The sequence below is a fragment of the Apis laboriosa genome, unplaced genomic scaffold (assembly GCF_014066325.1).
Source record: "Apis laboriosa isolate Shangri-la unplaced genomic scaffold, ASM1406632v1 scaffold9_cov152, whole genome shotgun sequence".
Classification (NCBI taxonomy): domain Eukaryota; kingdom Metazoa; phylum Arthropoda; class Insecta; order Hymenoptera; family Apidae; genus Apis; species Apis laboriosa.
The window spans coordinates 1441828-1462644 of record NW_025224966.1 but is presented as its reverse complement, the minus strand read 5'-3'; the positions used below and the strand labels follow the sequence as shown (position 1 = coordinate 1462644).

General features: G+C 24.6%; 6 protein-coding genes across 7 annotated transcripts; 3 read left to right on the top strand and 3 right to left on the bottom strand.

The window, feature by feature from the left end:
• Nucleotides 1-711: 711 nt before the first annotated feature.
• LOC122719772 (probable phenylalanine--tRNA ligase, mitochondrial) lies at nucleotides 712-2426 on the bottom strand. The gene is made up of 4 exons (XM_043945914.1): nucleotides 2362-2426; nucleotides 1562-2277; nucleotides 1163-1455; nucleotides 712-1028 (listed from the first exon to the last, which is right to left on the bottom strand). The coding sequence occupies exons 1-4, from the start codon at nucleotides 2373-2375 to the stop codon at nucleotides 732-734; spliced, it is 1320 nt and encodes a 439-aa protein (XP_043801849.1). The 5' UTR covers nucleotides 2376-2426; the 3' UTR covers nucleotides 712-731.
• Nucleotides 2427-3051: 625 nt separating this feature from the next.
• LOC122719794 (protein bcn92) lies at nucleotides 3052-3714 on the top strand. Its single transcript, XM_043945948.1, has 2 exons — nucleotides 3052-3154; nucleotides 3443-3714. Exons 1-2 carry the CDS (start codon nucleotides 3075-3077, stop codon nucleotides 3636-3638), a joined length of 276 nt encoding a protein of 91 aa, XP_043801883.1. The 5' UTR covers nucleotides 3052-3074; the 3' UTR covers nucleotides 3639-3714.
• Nucleotides 3715-3719: 5 nt separating this feature from the next.
• Nucleotides 3720-5860, top strand: LOC122719779 (syntaxin-16). The gene is made up of 6 exons (XM_043945924.1): nucleotides 3720-3759; nucleotides 4244-4426; nucleotides 4514-4732; nucleotides 4880-5087; nucleotides 5160-5419; nucleotides 5508-5860. Exons 2-6 carry the CDS (start codon nucleotides 4346-4348, stop codon nucleotides 5715-5717), a joined length of 978 nt encoding a protein of 325 aa, XP_043801859.1. The 5' UTR covers nucleotides 3720-3759; nucleotides 4244-4345; the 3' UTR covers nucleotides 5718-5860.
• Nucleotides 5861-6325: 465 nt separating this feature from the next.
• LOC122719757 (oxidative stress-induced growth inhibitor 1-like) lies at nucleotides 6326-14492 on the bottom strand. Of its 2 annotated transcripts, none has more exons than XM_043945890.1 (7): nucleotides 14143-14492; nucleotides 10018-10146; nucleotides 9103-9569; nucleotides 8532-8785; nucleotides 8176-8441; nucleotides 7614-8036; nucleotides 6326-7525 (listed from the first exon to the last, which is right to left on the bottom strand). In XM_043945890.1, exons 2-7 carry the CDS (start codon nucleotides 10088-10090, stop codon nucleotides 7281-7283), a joined length of 1728 nt encoding a protein of 575 aa, XP_043801825.1. In that variant the 5' UTR covers nucleotides 10091-10146; nucleotides 14143-14492; the 3' UTR covers nucleotides 6326-7280. The 2 variants fall into 2 exon arrangements, with proteins under 2 accessions (XP_043801825.1, XP_043801823.1); XM_043945888.1 differs by lacking the exon at nucleotides 14143-14492 and adding an exon at nucleotides 12769-12835.
• A 795-nt stretch (nucleotides 14493-15287) lies between these two features.
• On the bottom strand, nucleotides 15288-17742 carry LOC122719785 (protein-L-isoaspartate(D-aspartate) O-methyltransferase-like). Its single transcript, XM_043945938.1, has 6 exons — nucleotides 17649-17742; nucleotides 16798-16860; nucleotides 16572-16711; nucleotides 16198-16423; nucleotides 15798-15883; nucleotides 15288-15724 (listed from the first exon to the last, which is right to left on the bottom strand). Exons 1-6 carry the CDS (start codon nucleotides 17725-17727, stop codon nucleotides 15539-15541), a joined length of 780 nt encoding a protein of 259 aa, XP_043801873.1. The 5' UTR covers nucleotides 17728-17742; the 3' UTR covers nucleotides 15288-15538.
• Nucleotides 17743-18413: 671 nt separating this feature from the next.
• On the top strand, nucleotides 18414-20764 carry LOC122719763 (facilitated trehalose transporter Tret1-like). Its single transcript, XM_043945899.1, has 4 exons — nucleotides 18414-18805; nucleotides 18914-19481; nucleotides 19569-19761; nucleotides 19826-20764. The coding sequence occupies exons 1-4, from the start codon at nucleotides 18739-18741 to the stop codon at nucleotides 20453-20455; spliced, it is 1458 nt and encodes a 485-aa protein (XP_043801834.1). The 5' UTR covers nucleotides 18414-18738; the 3' UTR covers nucleotides 20456-20764.
• Nucleotides 20765-20817: the final 53 nt, after the last annotated feature.

The window sequence follows — 20817 nt, the reverse complement described above, 5'->3', positions numbered from 1 at the left end:
ATAATTTTCATTTTTAAAATATATTCATGTAATGTGTAGCATTTTATTCGTTTTCATTTCATGTTTATTATGTATATATATTTGATTGCATATTATTTACAGTATTTTAATTCATATAATAAGTTTATGAGACAAATTAAAAGCATATGTTTTATTTGAGATTTTCTTAATGTATTTAATAAATAAAAATACAAATAAACATATGCAAAGTTAATAAATTTTTTTACAAATTAAAGATCAAGATTTTTATCTATTATCATTTTTTTCTTTTGATAATATTTTTATTTTATATTTCAAATAAAATTTATTACTTTTAATTACAATATAATGTAATATAATTTATCATGAATATTTACTGCTATAATAAATAATTTTTATATTCACGCGTAAATTGTAATGTAGATTTAGATATAATTGTTGTTAATTACAATGTTAATGAAATGTATCATACTGTAGATTATATAATTATCTTACTATTTATAGATAAATAATATTTCATCTAATGACATATTTATAATTAATTTATGTAGAAAATGTAATAATATATTCATTTGAATTTTTTGAGTTTATTCATTATTCTACTTTTTTTCCAATATATACAAACATATATACAATATACAAATATATATTGTATATATATATATATATATATATATATATATACATATATACAAACATTAAAAAAAAAATAAACAATACCCAAATAATTCATCTCTTTTTATTTATATTTTTTATTTTTCTCTTATTGTAACATGTAATTTTTCAACTGCATCTTTACATATTTGTTTGTGAATATTATTTACTTCTCTTTTCGATAATGTACGTTCCATATCTCTATATATTATGGTATAACAATGTGATAATTTCTTAATTTTAGGATGAAAGAATTCATCTTTAAATATAACTTGTTCTATCCTATTACCACCAATATTTCTCACTAGATCATAAAAATTTTTCGATGAATAATTTTTATTTTCGGGTAACCAAAAACTTATATCATTCTTACATTGAGGATAAATACTAATTGGCTGTAATAAATTTTAATATATTAATTTTTAATATATATGTAATATTTAATTATATATATTAATTAATAATTAATATATATAATTTTTAATATATTATATAATACTTAATTATATTTATTAATTTATTAATCTACCTTGAATTTTATTGTTTTATTAGGATCTTCAACTTTAAATTGATTTAAAAATCCACTATCTTTACTCCAAAATAATCTAATATCTGGAATATCATATAGACACATAGCTAGTCTTTCTAAACCCAATCCAAATGCCCATCCAATACGTTCTCCTGCACCTGATTTCTGTAAAATCTCCTGACGCATAATACCACATCCTAATATTTCAAGCCATTGATCTTTATAATAAACTTCTAATTCCCATGAAGGATGAGTAAAAGGAAAATATTCTTCAATCCATTTACATTGAATTTCTAAAATTATAATATTAAAGCAACAATTAATAATAATAAAAATATATAAAATATATATATATAAATACATATATATAATAAAATTGTTTTTTCTTCTTAAAAATACCTGATCCAAAAAGTGATTTTGCTAAACCTGTTAAAGTGTTTTTTAACTCATATTCCATTATTTTAATAGATTCCAAAGTATGACAAGCTTGCTTTTCATTAGTTTCTATACCTCTATGTTCAAATAATTTTAATTCTTCAGAATCATTTACATTATGAAATACTTCTTCTGCTGTACATAATCTAACAGCATCTGCTTGATGAAAAACAGGATAATGTGTAGAATCTATTTCATCTTTTCGATAAACATCTCCTATTATAAGAAAATTATTCAAACCCATTGAAATAAATTCTGTTTGATGAGCTGTTGTATGAGCTCGTAACAAAGTATCCTGATTTATATAATAGCATTCAGATTGTTTTCTAGATGGATGATCTTTTGATACAAGAAGAGAATCAAAATTTTGAGTTACTGTAACTACAGGAGATATATTATCATATACACTGAATATAGGATTTCCAATTCGATTATGAAAGTGTATATAAAAGTAATTAATAATACGTTGACGAATATGAGATAAAGGATGATATGGAGAAATATGTAAATTTCTTCCTAATTTGGATACTATATTTTCATTAATATTTGTCCAATTATCTGTTAAATATTTATGGCCTAATAGTGTTATTTCATTATTTGTCTCAGTTTGTGTAGCTACAGAAAATGTTCTATTAAATAATATTTTCTGATAATACTTATAATATTTATATATTTTCCACCTATAAAATTATTTCAATTATTATTTATAAAAATATTTAAGCATTTAAGATAATATAATATATATGTAGAATATATAATCTAACCTTTGTAAAATCATTATAACTTCACTTATGGTAACTTCAAAATTTAGAATCAAAAATTCAATTATATAAATTCAAAATTGGAATTGTATTAATTCTTAATAATTAATAGAAGTGTAAATATATAAATGTATATTTATATATTTTCGAAAATTTTTCGTTTTTTAACTTTTTATTTATAAGCCATTAAATGTACATATTTCATATACATATTCATAGTATAATTTAAGGAAAATTTATAACATTATTATTTAAAAGATAAAAAGATTAAAATTATTTATTATAAAAATTGCATTCAGAAATGTAATCAAAGCATTAAAAAAAAAGTTTTGAAAACTTATAAAAATTCCAATTATTTAATTATCCATCATTTAACAAATCAATTATAGAAAATGGAAGCATATGATTTATTTTTAAAATTTAAAGAAATTAAGGTTGATTTATAATTTTGAGATATAAAATAAAAAATATGCTTTTTTTCGCATATTAATTTATATATAATTATTCATGAAATTATTATTAATATAAATATTTTTCTTCAGTATCAAACTCATAATATTTAATTTATTTTGTTTATTTTTAATGATTTAACTTATTGAATATATCGTGTAAAATTTAAATTAATTTTGTATATTTAATATTAATACAAACTCGTAAAAACATGTTATCTATCTATAACATGTTTAGTTTATGATGTGTTATGGTTCATACAAATAATGGCTAGTCGAAAAGATATTTTGAATCTTTATCGAAACTTAATTCGAGAAACTAAAAAATGGAATCTTTATAATTTTCGGTAAGTTATAAATTATGAAATTAATAATTATTAATTATTTTCTTGTAATTTAAAATGTTATTTTTTATTGATTTCCTTGTACATAAAATTTGTAATATTGATATTAACCAAATTATAATTATTCGAATATATATATATATATATATATATTATGAATAAATATAATATAATGAAGAATATTATATTAATAAATATTATAAACATTTAATTTACAAGTTACATTATCATATATCATTATCATATATTTATAAATATAAGCTTATAAGTATAATCTCATATTTATTATAGGATGTATACTTTACGTAAAATTCGATATGAATTTCAACAAAATAAAACAGTACAAGATAAAAAGAAGATTAATGAGTATTACAATAAAGGACTGGAAAATCTTGAGATTATTAAGAGACAAGTAATAATTGGGAATCTTTACTCTTTTAAACCATTAATTATTGAAACTATTAAAAAAAATAATAATTTAAATTAAAAGCAAAAATTTGTAATTAGTATTGAAGAAATGTCTGCAAGAATAAATATATAAATATAAAAAATAATTTTTTAATAATTAAGAATTAATTATTGTAATTATGGTTATATATATTTAAGATGTATGTATTAATGTTATAAATATATTTTTATCTATAATATTCAATATAATATTATAATAATCAATAGTAAAAATGTTTCACTAGAATCATAATTAATAAAAAATATTTATTGTTTATAATACAGTGTTTTATATAATTTTATATAATTTTTTAGAAGAAATAATAAAAATATATAAATATATATATAATGAAATAATTTGCAATTATTGTAAAAAAAAAACTTACACATAACTGTATTAAATTTCGAAAATAAATTTTAAAATTCTTAAGTCAATTCCAAAAATTTTTTTTGTGCGTAAAAATATATCGATATTATATAACGATATGTATTTGTGTACATGATATATCAAATATTTAAGATAAAAATTTTCTACATACATAACTTTCTACATGTTATCTCAAATTTCGAACAAATGTATGAAATATAAAAAAAATGCTTAATAATTTTTGTTAATCAATTATTTCAATTGTTATACGATGACAGATGGAGCACATTGAGAGAATAAAGTTACTGTGTATAGAAAGGAGTGAATCAAATAATCTATCGTGAATCATTTAACGAATTGAGTAAAGAATTTTGAACACAATGGCTATGCGAAATTTAACAGAACCATTTGTTTTAATGCGAAATAATGCTTTACAAAGCAAGCACATATATGCTGAACAGGTATGATATAACCTATAATTTTGTGAATAATTAATGAATTTTTTGTTCAAAATTTAAAAAAATAAATAATATTCCGTATAATTTCAGAATTTGTCTGACCGAATGGCACTAGTAACTTCAGATTCTGGTACTTCGGATAATGTTGAACTAAAAAATGTCAATTTGGAAAGTAATGCACCACCTATATGGACTGATGCCTTGGAAGAAACACAATATATTTTAAGTAGATTACGTGTTAAAATAGACAGTTTAGTAGAATTACATGCTAAACAATTAACTAGGCCAACATTAGATGATACTTCTCAGGTTTGTTATTAATTCTTTATAAAAACAATTAATGATCATTATGTTAGAAATTACATGTATATTTAATAATAGAAGATTAGTTAATCTTTCTGATTTATTTTGATTACTCAATTGTTAGAGAGCAAATCGTTAAAAACATGTCTACAGGAAGAAAGACAAATGGAACAACTGACACGAGAAATAGGACGTGCATTTTCTAATGGCTATCATCAAGTACAAGCTATAAAAGCTGCAGCAAGACATACTACTGGATCTGCAGAACGACAATTAGCCATAAGCGCGGTAATGGCTCTTTCAACAGCTTTACAAGAGCTGGGTCTTCGATACAGATCAGCTCAGAATCACTATTTAACACGTATGATTTATATAGTTTGCATAAGCTAGATATGGAAATAAAAAAATATCCAACTTCATTTAATAATTTCAGAGGTTAAATCAAGAGAAGAAAGAAGTAATCAGTTTTTTACAGAAGATCAATCAATATTTTTAAATAATACTACAACAGACACATGGTTAATGGAATCAAATGAACTAAATTCAGATTCTTGGGAAAATAATGAACAAAAACAAGATTCTGTACTATTACAATTAGAGGATCCAGAAGACAGAATAAAATTAGCTATGGAAAGAGAAGAACAGATTGGTAATATAGTGCAAAGTATAGCAGATCTCAGACATATATTTAAAGTAAGGGATTTTCTGAATATTAGAACAAAATGAATGTTATTAAAATTATTGTGTTAAATAATAAAATAAATATATCTTCTTTAAACAGGATTTAGCAACCATGGTGCAGGAACAAGGTACTATTTTAGATAGAATTGATTATAATATTGAACAAACACAAATACAAGTACAAGAGGGTTACAAACAATTGAAAAAAGCTGATTCTTATCAAAGAGCCAATAAGAAATTGTATTGCATAGTTGTTCTTGCAGGCGCTATCATTCTAGTCAGTTTTCTTTTTGTCGTGTTTAAAACATGAAATACAATTTGCACTACTAAATTTTAATGTACAATTACTTTGTTATTAATTATTCTAGTAAAAAAAAAACAAATATATAGTGCATAATTTGCAAAAAATATTTTTCGACAAAATATTTGAAAATTTTTAATTCTAAGTAAAAAGAAAACTGATGAAATTTAATAAGTATATGTTTCATTTTTATGATTATATAAATTATTTTTCTTATTTTATGCTCGAAATCATTCCAGAATTTTTTTGTCATGATATCGTTTGCATATCGTTATGTAATGATTTTAAGATTTATATATAATATAAATGTAAATTTTAATAATCTTATTAATGATTTTTAATTGCATTTTCACTTAGATTAATTTTTAATATATTTAAATTGAGAATGCTGCTATAAAATTTTGATAAAATAAATAATTAAAAAAAAATGTGTTCAAAATGAACCATGAGAAAATATTAAAAATATGTATTGATTTTTTTTTTAATGATTTTTTAAAATGAATATTTTATCCAGTATTTTATATGATTATAATGTTATTTACATAAACTTAAATATTATAAATAGGTATTTTGAAGTATAACTTAATAAATACTAAGATAACATAGTAGTTAACAATATCGAATTTTTATTCTTAAGAATATTAGATAAATTTTTTTGAACATTGCACCTTTTTTTTATCACAGACTGGCACATATATTTTATATCTACATAATTTATTGTATTTAATTGTAATCATTTATCTACATATAAGTTGGAATCTTAAAAAAATATTATTACAAAGGTTTGAACAATTATACACACACACGTGTGTATATATCTGATGTATATACATATATATATATGTATAAATAATATATATTTATACATATACATATATTTATTTATTTAAAGATATTTGCCTAAACATGCCCTTTTTATGTGTTGCGTGATATATGTGTACTTGAATGTATGCAAGAGTGTTATATAACTTCTAAATGTATTGTAAATATTTATTCAGTTCTACAAAAATCTTATGTGTTATGAATTAAAAAATCATTCATTAATAAATGATAAAAATTTGTATAAAAAAAAATATTATCATTTACATATATTGAAAGTGCGAAATTCAATAAAATACATGAAAAATGCTTAATGTTTGCTGTGTAATCCAAAATATAGCAAATATTGTACATAATAAAAATATTTATTCTAATAAATGGAATGCAATAAATGTTAAAGTCCTATAAATTTTATTGTATCATGAAATGAATATGTTTAGACTTGTTTTCCTTCTTCAAAGTTCATAATAGCTATTATTATAGATGTAAAAATTTTCATACAGACCTTTTTTTTTTAATGCATTTTTATGTACACTTTTAAAAGCAAGGAAACAAGCTCATGTTTCGATGAACATTTCATTTAAATACAAAAGAATTCTATTTTACTATTTTTCATATACAGCATTATGAATAATATCTGAATAAGAAAAAATATTTAGAAAATATTTATAATCTGAACGTATGTATAAAAAGTAGATAAGAAAGCATGGTTTTTTTTTATCATTCGAATGATTGATAAATATTTGCAGTATTTTAGGTAGGAGTTGAGGTAGTCAGAATGTGAACTAAAATTGCAAACGCTCCACCAAGAATATAACGTACGAAATTATCACCAACTAAAGGACCTAAAGCATAAAGTCCACTTTTCGAAGCTTTTGTTACTTCGTAAGTAAAATTATCAACATCAATTGGATTCGATTTACCATCTATGGGTTTGTCGGAATATTTTCCAAGACCGATACCGTTATCTTTTAAATAAGACAAATCAGGCTTGTAACCTACAAATGAACATTTTTTTATTAGAAAACATTATACACAGATTATATTTTTAGATTCGTGATTATTTTAGAATCATTTGATACATACCGATAAGTATGGCTACTGTAGAAACACGAAATGTATGTACACATCCATCAGGATCTGAAAAAGTAACTATTGGTTGTTTTTCGGATTCGGTAGTATCATTAAAATCGTTTTCATTTCCAGTAAATCCGAGTAACGTATATCCTGGTAATGCTCTATATAGAGGATAATTAGTACCCCCGTCAGCCATCATTTCGTATACCTTGTGATATTCAGGATACATGGAGCTAGGAAGGCCTTGTAACTTATCATAAATAGTACGTATCTTTTCGTCATCTGGTTTGTTCCATTCATTGGACGAATCACGAAAGGCATGCAACACAGGAATGCCGCGAAAGCGTGCAGCCATAATTGCATCCGCAGCGCTTAATCCAGCACCAATTACTAATATCGGATTGATTACTTGTCTTTCTTCTAACTCGTTTGCTAAAATCGAATATTTTACTAGTAAAGATTAGCGCAACTCATTACATAAAACATAAAATTTAAATATAAAATTTAATATTAAATATAAAAAAAACAAAAAGAAAACGTAAAAAGAAAAAGATAGAAGCAATTTGCATACCTTGGTGTTGATCAATCAGATGATCTAATCTTAATTCTAATTTGTTTAAGTCATGTGTTATCCAATCGGGTTGAGAGTTTTCACCAGGTATACCTAACTGATTTGATAAATCAGTTGTGCCTGTGGCAAGAACGACTCTTTTACATCGATAACGGAATGGTTTTCCAGTTTGTTTGTCAAAACCATCTACTATCCAGTTATAATCTTTTTTCTGGCAATTAATGTCCGGATCACAGATCGTTCTCACCGAAGTAACTACAGTCTCGCTGGAAAGCAAGTGTCCATGTTATTAGCATTACACGGGAGACACGATACGATTCGCGAGCAATTTGAACTAAATTGGTGTGCGAACCAACCATCGAAAATATTGCTCCAACCTCTTTATGCGTACATAGTCTTTATAATAGGCAGCCACTGTACCAACAGAAATTCTGCTAGCTGTCTTACACGCATTTGGTTTTTCATGAAATGCATAATATGATTCACTCTCTATTGAATTTGTGTTCCGAAATTGTTCGGATTCGATCAACATCTCCCATTGCCTTATGTCTAAGTCGGGCAACGACATCCATCGATTCAAACTGATGGTTAATACGTTTGGATCCATCGACTAATACATAATCAATTTATAAATTTTAAATTGAAATTGCGCGTTAAAATAAAAATATGTAAGTTTTATAAATTCTAGTAAAGATAGATCAAAAGTTTGTTCGTGCGTACGAAATATATAGCAAAGAAACGAGAAAAGAAGATCGAGAAAAGAAATCAATCGGTTCTAATCTTTTGTTTTAATTTTATTCTTGCAAAAGAACACAAATAATTTTATCACTTTATCGTCACCATTAATTTAACTTTCTCTATTACCATTACTTATAGTTATCCATTACTTATAGTTTATCCCTTGCTAATAAATATACTGTTCGTTACCTGCCATGAACCACCGGGTTGACCTTTACCGAGCACAATATGATCTATCACTTTATGCTCAGGATGTTGTTCAACTGATTTCCAAGTAAGCAAAGATGGAACATCGAGGCCGGCATCTACACAAGGATGTTGAAGTTGATCCATAAGAAGAGCCAATGGTCGACCACCGATTCTACCCTCCAATCCGGAAGAAAGACATTCGAGTTTACAACGAGTACTGCTCGCTAATCCCCTTCCTCCACCTTTTTCATCATATCCTTTTGATCTGACATCATTCTGCTGCCATTGATGATTAGTTTTACTCTCTAATTCTTGATTCGCCGTATCGTAACACTCTTCGTTTCCAGATCTTGTGCTGAAGTGTAGTCTGGCCGTGAGCATTTCATCCGCGGGATGTGGTTCACCAGTGTAATATGGCCAATTTCCAGCAAGCATGAAAGAAAGACATATTCCACTTGGCCCGTTTCCTAAACAAAATAAACATTATCTTATAACATTGTTTTGTTCCACAATCTTTCATACTGTTTCTACTTGTACGATATATAAATAATTCTGATATATAAGAAAGAATGTTACGATTGATATCTTAAAAATGAAATATTGCAAAATTAATCAATAAATAAATACGATCATACGGTCATACGATTAATCTAATCAGTTATGACTATTGAAGTATTAAATTTATATTTTATTAATAGTTAATAAAAAAAGAAAAAAAAAAAGAAAGAAAACTGCTATTATCGTGTAAAGATTATAATAAAAAATATAATTGTAGATTCGTTCAAACGAAGATTAGATTATTTTTGAAAATCCTTTTAAAAAAAGAATCTTTAATGGTTGAAAGATCTTTTGAATTCTAGTATAACTCTTTGTTTTTAGTATATAAATTCCGCTAATAAATATTAAAATATATACCTATAATAATCACATCCTTATAGATGACATCGTTGTCACCGTCGCTGTCACTCTCGTCGCAACAATTTTGCATCTTTTTTTATTCTGATGTATTCTTGTTTAATTGTTTAATTATTCAAATTAAAAAAACTGCAACAAACACATACTAATGATATTCTATAAATATTCTGTGCGATTATGAAAAAAAGAAATGAATAAGAAAATGTCGAATCATCGTCACTTAACTTTTACAATATTTAAATTAAATAAAAGAATTAAAAAAAAAAAAAGAAAATGAAAGTAAAAATAATGCAGAAAATAACACGATTTCCGCGCTCATACATCTATGCGACAATATATAGTTGAGCAAATAAACATGCGGTTGCTATCATACGATGCGCGTTGCAATCTATGATATAAAAATTGAATTTACCACGGGAATCGTGCGGCATAATATTCATTACAATCGGATACATGTTACAGTTATTTAAAAACTTATCGCAATTTATTCTAAAAATAAAATCAGAAAAAAAGTATATTTCATTATTATTATGTTTGATGTAACTTTTAATATCATTTAAAATATATATACATATATATAGAGAGATATATAACATGTTATCGCGTTAACAATTATAAAACTTTCCATACAATTTACAACACAACATCGAAGATTTTTATCGAATTGCTACGTCATTAAGTTTCATTAATGTAAGGTCATAATAATCTTAGTATATCTATGTACATATATTCATTGATTCTTCGAAACATCAAAACTTTTGTGTGTTTTTATTTTTAATTTTTATATTTTTCCCGCTAAATATTTTCTTATATGTTATATTAAATAACATTATTTAATACGAACATCTAGTCGTGGAGATTTTTAATTAATTTTGTTTAAGTTAATAAGTTTGTTTTCATAATAGCTTTGTATATATATTTATGAGAAAAATAGTTTCATTAAAGTCTAATCATAAAATTATAGATAAGTTTTATTCTATTTGTAAATAAATTATTGTAAATAATGAAAGAATATTTATATGAATGACTTACTCATCATATGATAGGAAGAAAAATTATAGATAAATCTTGAAACGAAAGAATTACGTGTTAAATTGATTAATCAATTACGTAATAATAGATATTTAAATAATCTAAAATAACTTTCAATTATGCATTTAAGTACCGTAGTTTGCATAATACTTTTTTTAAAATCAACTTAGAGTGAACATGTTGTCTATATCTAGATTGTAGTTTAACAAACTCGATTCTTCATTGTGACCAACGATTGGAATGTGTACATACATTGGACATTGCAAGAAAGTCAATATTAAGAAGAATGTACAGAGTCGCGATCGATATTCAGATAGGAATGCTCAGATAGGAATACTTATACAATGTCGATTCAATTTAAATTCGTAGTATAACCTCGATTCAAATTGATGTATTGCACGATTTATATAGTAAGACAAAAAAATATTCGTATATTCTTTAAAATAACTTTTTTAGATCAAACGATTTGAATTTTTTTTATAATTAGTACACTGGATAACATGTAAAAAAAAATTTTTAAAATTAATTGGTCGAAATTCTAAAGAGAAAAATATAGATCATGATTTTTAATTCTTTTATCTGAATCTGTAATAAAAATTTAAATCATATTTTTTATAGATTCTAAGAAAGTTACATGTATAAAGTTTCATCAAAATTGATTAATATTATTATAAAAATCGAAAATGCTGAAGATTCGCAATTTTTCATGACTTTTGGCTTATAACTATAATTTGAAAATTTTTAATCTTTCAATATAGTTTCTTCATACATCAACCTATTTCGATTTTTGATTTTTATGAATTTTTTATTTTTTTCTTCGAATTAATAGCAATTTTTAAAAATAATTTTTTTTTACACATTATCTAGTAAATTAATTTTTCTTTTAATGTATAATTTGAAAAAGATTCAAATCGTTTGATCCAATTTTAAAAAAGTTATTCTATTTTAAAGAATGTATAAATACTTTTTTTCTCATTGTAATTTACTTTTTTTCTCATCGAAAAATATAATCGTTTTATTCAGATTAGATTCTTTGCGATTTTACAGAAATCGATGAATCATCATATGTATGGATTTATCATAATATATATTGATCTATCAACCGACCATTCAGAAATCCAATAATAAAAACTCAAACGGGTTGAATAATTTATTTTTATTTTTATATTGCGTTCATTAAAATAGATTATTGTAAAAAAAATTTCATGTGATATTAATTCTAATTTTAATTAATATTTTCAGATAAATCATCATTATATATGATTAAGTACATGATAAGATCAAATAAAAAACTATAGTTGTAAGGTTGCATTATAAAAATCTAAGTTTTATAATGACAAAGCATAATTATTATTATAATTTCTTATTATCATATTTATAATATATACATACATATAATATAATACATTACATTGCAGAGTTGAAAATTAGAATAACTTGATAGTGACATGGTGGAATGGAATGGAATGTGAGGGAACGGGAGAAAGAAAAAAAACAGACAAATAGACAGAGGAAAAAGAAGGAAGAGAAAAGAAAATGATGAAGAGAAAGAGGAAGAAATGTGGGAGTTTATGGGATCACAATTTTAAAGAATGTCACTATTTATATCTATTTGTACGTGATATAAATATATTACCTATGTAGTAAGTATTAGTGAAAAACATACCAAAGTTCTGGTATACACTGACAATATTCTCTTAAATATTTATTTTTACTCACAAGTAAAATTGCAATCGGCTCCTACCAGAAGAACGGTCGGCGTTATACTGAACCGTGAATCGGTTGCGCGTTTCTTTTCACAGAAACAAATTTTCTGCTAGAAGGTTGCGAAACATTGTGTCACAATTTTATCTCTTTTTTTCTTTTAAATAAAGAATAACAATATATGATTAACACGGTAATAGATCAAGATTAAGAAAAAGAAAAAAATATAAATTTAAGTTATATAAGAAGACGAATTGTGTATATTGTATGTGTATTTTTTTTATTCTATTCATGTACACTATATCTTTATCATAATAGAATCGATTTTCGATATAGATGCTTATTATATATTATTATATATAATAATATATTGATTTATATGCATGAATATATAATCCAAACATTATTTCCAAAGCTTACTTATACTAACCTAAGCATAATCTGCAAAATTAATGATTTATGTTTGCCAATCGAAATCGGTAGAAGGTCGCATAACAAATTACTTTATTTTTTATCTTTCTTTACATATAATTCGTTGTCTGTTATTTGTGTAAAACCGGTTACCCCTTTCACCATTTTGTTCTTGGATAAATTCTGTAGTAACTAGTTTAACAATTTTACAGATTTTTAAATTAATTCTGCATTTGTTTAATTATGATTACATTTTTGCATATGTTCAATTGAAATTTTGAAATCACATTAGTCGGCATATTATTATAAAAATTATTAATTATTATACCGATTTTTTTTTGTATCAAATTATATTGTCACAAAAATTGAATTTTTATAAATCAGTCATTGTTAAATATATCTTTATAACAATTGAATAAAAATTTATATTTATATACATATATATATAAATATAATATAAAATATACTAAATTATATAATAAGTAAAAATGACTATTCGCTATTAATTTTATTGTGTACATTTTTAAATAATTTTATAAATTAACTTTAATAATGATAAATGAATAATAATATTAATATATTTTATTTTTGTTATCTATATAAATTCTATATACATAAATAATGAATCTACAGATTCTCTTTAAAATATATTTATTTAAAAAAAAAATCAATGACATTAATAATGAATAAGTAATTTTCGAAATTGTTATATTTCATAAATAATAATTATTTCATAATATTACGTGTTAAATTTTATCTTATAATCTAATCTTAATCTTAAGTATTTAATTGTTTGCCGTATTTAAAAAGTTTATATTTTTTATAAAAATTTTATTTATAATTCAACAAACGTAATTTAATTTTAAACATTTAAATAATTGAAATGAAATATTATATGTAATATAAATGTATATTTTATAATAATTTATTTATCTCTAAATTATCTCTAGTAAAGAAGAAAATTATAATTTTAATTACCTGTTTTCCTTTTCTGTATAATCGCAGCATTCTATTTAATCTGGATTGCATATTTTAGTCCGATACATTGTGTAGAAATTTTGTTGATCGACGTTTTGAACACATCCGCGACCAACGATTATCTTTTGTAGTTTATTATGAACACTCTCAAGTATCATATTCAAGCAGTTTTTGTTTAGTTGACTTAAAAATTTGTATTCAAAGTTGTTTTGTATTTTTCCTTCTAATGTTTCTCTCCTACTTTATAACTTAAAAATTTATTTATTGAATTGAAAAAATTTCCACACATTCACTATTTTTTTCTTCAATATAATCACAATTAATACTTTTAGTTTATGCTAAATATCAATGTTTAGATAATCTATTTGACACACCTTATCGTTGCATCGATTTCCTTGTTTTTATAGGTTAGGTATAGCCCAGCAAATGCTATCTTACTATGGCGGCAATTTTAAAATTAAAATTTGAAGCACTTTATTCTTATTTTGCAATTTATTATTGCCATAATTTAAAATATTAATGCAATTTGAATTAAGTAAATTTTTATGTATTTATTATATTTATTTTTGGTTTAAAAAATCAAAGATATTTTATTATGATGCATTTATGGTGAAATACTAATAAATAATGTAAATATGTAAAATGATAAATATTGTTTTACTTTATGAAAAATATAAAAATTTTGGAGAATGTAAATTTATGTCGAAAATGAAAAAACTAATAGATTATAGGTTATTATTATAGAAAAATTATTATATAGCTGTAATAACAATTGCAATAAATGATTTTCATTTTTCCTTCTAAGCGATTTATATAAGGAACGTAATCGCAAACATATGATTTAACGTCAAAATTTGATATTATTCTTATAGTATTTTCATTAAAGTTAATAATAAAAATAATTTTTGAAAGTTAATAATAAAAATAATTTATTTGCATAAAACATTAAACATTTATTATTTTAATATTATTTATTTTTTATAAAATATAAAAATAATTTGTATGTTAAATTTGTAAATAATTTATTAGATACATATATTTATTATTTATTGTTTAAATATTTGATTACAATGAAAATAATAAGATTTAGAATACTTAATTAATTTCTTAATAAAAAAAATTGAATTAATTTTACTTAAATGAATAATATTAATTACGATATGTATCAATGGTTTATTATTAAGTGAGTATTGTGTTGAATTATTTTACGTGCGAAAAATAATTTATCGTTGTATGCTTTAATATGTAGAGAAAAAAAGTATATTATATTTATTTTAATGTTAACATTTCATTGACAAAGTCATCATTATCACGCCATAATCATTATCGTCAATGATAATATTGTCTTAATACTGAAAGCTGTCTAAACAATTTCTAAATATTTATAATTATAATATTAATCATTTAATAACTGAGTTGCAGGATCAGTAAGAGGAATATAAGAAACTTGCATTAATTTTTTCTTTGTGATTGTACCATCTATGTTTTTATCTACTTGTACCAGATCTTGAAATCTTTGAAAACCTTCTATAGCAACAACTGGACAAATTAGCCGTCCACCAGGAGTCAGTTGATCTATTAACTGGAATATAGAAGAAACTTTATTTGCAAAAATATATTTACATATATGTTCATCTTTAAATACATTTTGATACCTGTTGTGGTAGAGTTTCCGCTGCTGCTCCAACGTGAATCGCATTGTAAGGGCTGTCAGCAGCATATCCCAATCGGCCGTCTCCCACTAGGTGCATTTATAATGACCTGTTGTTAGTCTTTGGTCTATTTTTACATAATGCACAGCAAAGTCACGCAGTTGGTGGACACAGTCCTGTTTGATTCTTCGTGGCAAGGTACATACCTACTCCACGTTGGTGGATTACGAGTATTTTTTACTTCAATACATTTATGTTATTTTCAAATTCTTGAATATGTGAAGTTTTCAAATGTTGTAGGAAAAAGACCATGTATTGACAAGAAATTCCTTTTTCCTTTTTCCCGACACCAACTATTCGTGAATAGAAGTTGCAATGTGTTTATAGTTTCGCATATTCTTACCTACAAATTTAACGCGTTCTTCCTGGATGAAATGAGGACAATCTTCGCTTACGTTTTTCGTAGAAATTTCTATTAATTCTGGAATATGATCGATTCCGATTACACGACCACGTGAACCAACCATGAATGCCATACATGCAGTCAGGTAACCAGATCCAGAACCAACATCCAATGCTTTTGCCCCATCGAACAATTGTTCAGATAGAATAGACAAGGCATATGCATGCTAGAAAAAATTTTTTTTTAATTCTAAGAAGATATATTTATAAATATACTTCAAATGAACTAATTCTAAGAAAATTTAAATTATTTATTATTTGATATAAATTATATAAGCTAAACAATATTTTTTTTATAAAAAATAATTTATTAACCATGTGAGGGGCACTAATAGTAACATTGTAACCAATTTTTCTTGGTTGATCAAGATATGGATTTGATTCATGATAATAGTTTCCTCTATCTACAGCAAGCATCGCAGCTTCTGCTCTGTCTGTTGTTAGAATACCTGCTTCTATAATGTAATTTCATAATTAAGTTTTACATATTTCATAAAACTTAGAGGTCATTTTAATTTATATATATATAAAAAAGCTTTACCTTTTAATTTGGTTACCATTTCTTGGTTTGTAGTTCCACTGCAATGCCATGCCATGTTCCACACTATATATATATATATATATATATACATATATATATATATACATATGTATATATACATATGTATATACATATATATATATATACATATGTATATATATATATATATATACATATATTTGTATGAATACATAATATTGAATTTATAAAATTATAGAAAATGTATTTTTCAGAGAACAATAAAAAAAATATTGTAAAAAAATATATATAATAATTGATAATTGAAGAAAAGTTTTATAAAATAATGTGAATCACATAATATTATATTTAAATTTAATAAATATAATAACTAGCATATATAAATAAAATTAATATTAATAATAAATATTATATAAGACTTGCTCAAGTATTTATAAAACTTTTCCAATATATTTTTTCCAAATTATGATATTGTTCAAATGAAAAAAATGTTTACAATACTTCAATATATATATGAGTATATAAAAAAATTTTATATAGGTTAAATTTGAAAAGTTCAAAATATAGATATCAAAACATTTTTCTTAATATATATAATTTTTTTTTTTAAAATTATAATACGAAAATTAAACTATCAAAATATAAGAATATTTTATTAAAAATATCTTCTATATTAGAGAAAATTAATATAGTGTATATTCATCAATTTAATGTGACTATTTGCATTTTGAAGAAAAAAAAATCGTTATCTTGATTTGTTTATTAAAATTCGGTAATACTTATTTAGAAGTCGAACTATTATTTTCTTTTTTTTTTTTACAAAATGGTACATATTGAACATAATTAAAATACAATTTTGTTAGGTTAAGTACCTTTTTTACCGTTATCTAGTTGCGCCAGATACGTTCTGACGTATATAAGGGTATACATGTTACATCTCCATATATGCATACTTTATATAAATATTTATGTACGCGTTTTAATCTATAATTTTATATAATATTTTTAATATAAAAAAAAATATAAAATATTTGACAAAGACAAGATACAAAAAAATAAAATTATATTTATATATTATAAAAAAAATTACAACAATCTAAGTAATAATCAAAGGATTTCATTATGATACTTTGCCAAAATGTCATTTTGATTATTAGAATTTTACCTATTATTTAAAAATTGCAACATTTGCATACGCAATCGTGATATTATCATAGTAATGTCATGTGATGAATTTGAACATTTATAACTGCGTATCAAAAATTAATATCTATAATACATAGCATATAAATTAATTTAAAGCTATTCACTTTTATATATAAGTAACCTGATGCAAGATCATAAATTAAGTCCGAATTATAAGTCGGTAACATATCTGGTAATAAATTATAGTCAAATAAGCTTAATTATATTGAAATGATTTTAAAAAAACATAATTTTTATAATTTTGCAAATGAATATCTATAGATTGTGTTTATATCTAGTCTTGAACAATTAATAATTTTTATAAGAATTGCATGAATTTGCGGAAAGAATGAAAAGCAAAGTTTGCTTTGAAGAAGCAAAACAGAAGGTGTAGAAATGACATACAAATGTATGATTATTTGTTGAGTAAATATAAAATAAGGGAACTAATCGAAATAAATAGATAAGAGGACTATTCAGTTCTCGTTTGAATCCCATAATGAAATAACTATCCATCGGTATAAATTAAATGAAAGATTTAAGTTTTGGCAGCATAGAAGGCAGGATAGAAGCGTATGGACAAAAAAATTTTATTAGAAAGATCAAATAGGATCAGAAGGTTTCTTAACGGTTAAGATTTTTGCAAAGGCAAGCATTGACATTGTAATTATTATTACCAATTAAATGGCAGAAAAGAAGATAAAAGTATAAAAATTAAAATACAAAGACTAAAAAGACGTAAAAAAAATAAAAAATAAAAAATAAAAAAAAAGAGAAATGACCGAAGTAAATAAGGTTGATGACGAGCCGGGGAAATATCGGCAACTTCTCGTGACGTTGATCGGTGAGTTGAATATATCGAATACTCTCAAGTTGGAAGAACAAGAGGGTATAACAGATCTAAATTTGTCATAATAATTGTAATAATAAGAAAGTTTGATTTTTTTTTTAGCAAATATCGCGGCTCTATCGCTCGGAACTATGATAGGTTGGCAGTCACCTATAATACCGCAACTACAAAGTGGAAATCCTCCTGTAGGTGATAGGCCTATGACGGATGAGGAAGCATCCTGGGTAATTGGAATCACATGCATAACAGCCGCTTTCACGAGTTTGACAGTCGGTATTATAGCGAATAGATTCGGGCGTAAGCTGACTGGATGTTTGATGGGTTTGCCACTTTGCGCCTGTTGGCTATTTACTATTTTTGCAACAGAACACGTACATTTATATATCGCACGTTTCTTTTCGGGAATTTCTGGCGGAATGACATTATTCTTCGTGCCAATGTATGTGTCTGAAATTGCATCCGATGGAATACGTGGCATGTTAGGTAGTTTACTGATATTCATATTGAACGGAGGTATTCTTTTGGCATATATAATCGGTGCTATACTTTCGTATCGTTGGTTTGCAATTGCTATGCTTATATTTCCGTTATTTTATATCGCATTATTCGTTTTTGTACCGGAAACACCTGTATATCTAATACGACGGAATCGAATCGACGAAGCTACTAGGTAAGCGCGAATAAACATTTCGATCAAATTGACACGCAATGTTTCGTTATATAATGTCTTTTTAATTTTTCATCATATCCCTTACAGATCTCTGACATGGTTTAGAGGTGGACACGTGCCGATTGTAGAGAGAGAAATATTGCGTCTGCAACAAGAAACAAACGTTTCCGAGCAAACAATTAAACTATCATATCTTTTTCGAGATCGAGCAACGATTAAGGGACTTTTTATTACTCTAGGATTGTTTGCTGGACAACAGATGGCCGGGATATTTATTATGGTAAAGAAATATTTATTTTACGTTGCTTAACTTCTTTCTATTGACATAATTCTTTCTTCCACAGATAAGTTACACAGAAACCATATTTAAGATGTCAGGAAGTTCATTATCACCAAACAATTCGGCGATTATTGTAGGTGCCATTCAAGTGTTTGGCTCGTATTTATCCACGATTTTGGTGGAAAGAGCTGGTAGAAGATTATTGCTTTTAACGTCTTGTTTAGGGATGGGTATATGTCATTATACCATTGGGGTGTTTTGTTACCTGCAAACACTTCAATACGATGTCAATCAATTTAGTTGGATTTCGATCTTAGCCTTGTCCGTTTTTATGATTAGCTACGGTTTAGGCATGGGACCAGGTCCATACGTAATTTCTTCGGAAATACTTAATCGAGATATTTCAAATTTGGTGATAACGATGGGAATGTTCACCGCTTGGGGCATGGCATTCGTGGTCGTTAAGTTATTCCCAACTATAGTCGATTTGTTAGGTATAAACGGTTGTTTTTTCCTTCTCGGTAGCTTTTGTCTGATTATCTTTGCATTCGTTTTTATGATTATCCCAGAAACGAAGGGTCAGCCACGTCAATTAATCTTGGATCGACTTAATGGAATATCTCACGTGTTAGACACGACAAAATACATTTCTTCGAATGATGTTAAAATTATACCGAAACCCGAACTAATTTGAGAGCATTGTAAATAATAAATAATTTAATACTCTCATCTAATATTCTTTTCTTTCGATATTCAGAACTCCTAAATCAGGAGAGATTTAGATCTTGTTAAAGTATATGGTTGCATAACACTAGGCATATAACAGAAATGGAAAATGAAGGAATCTGTAAAAGAGATAAATTGAGATAATTATCGTTTTTATAATTAATTTGTGTTGCGTAAATAATCAATGGAATAAGAACTTTGTACATATTATTGTACATATTATTATTTTATATATATCTTGCTTTAAAATAAGTCGAAGATATAACAATTTTGTATAGATTTTGTTTGTACTTTATATAATAATCATAAATTATATATAACAATCATAAT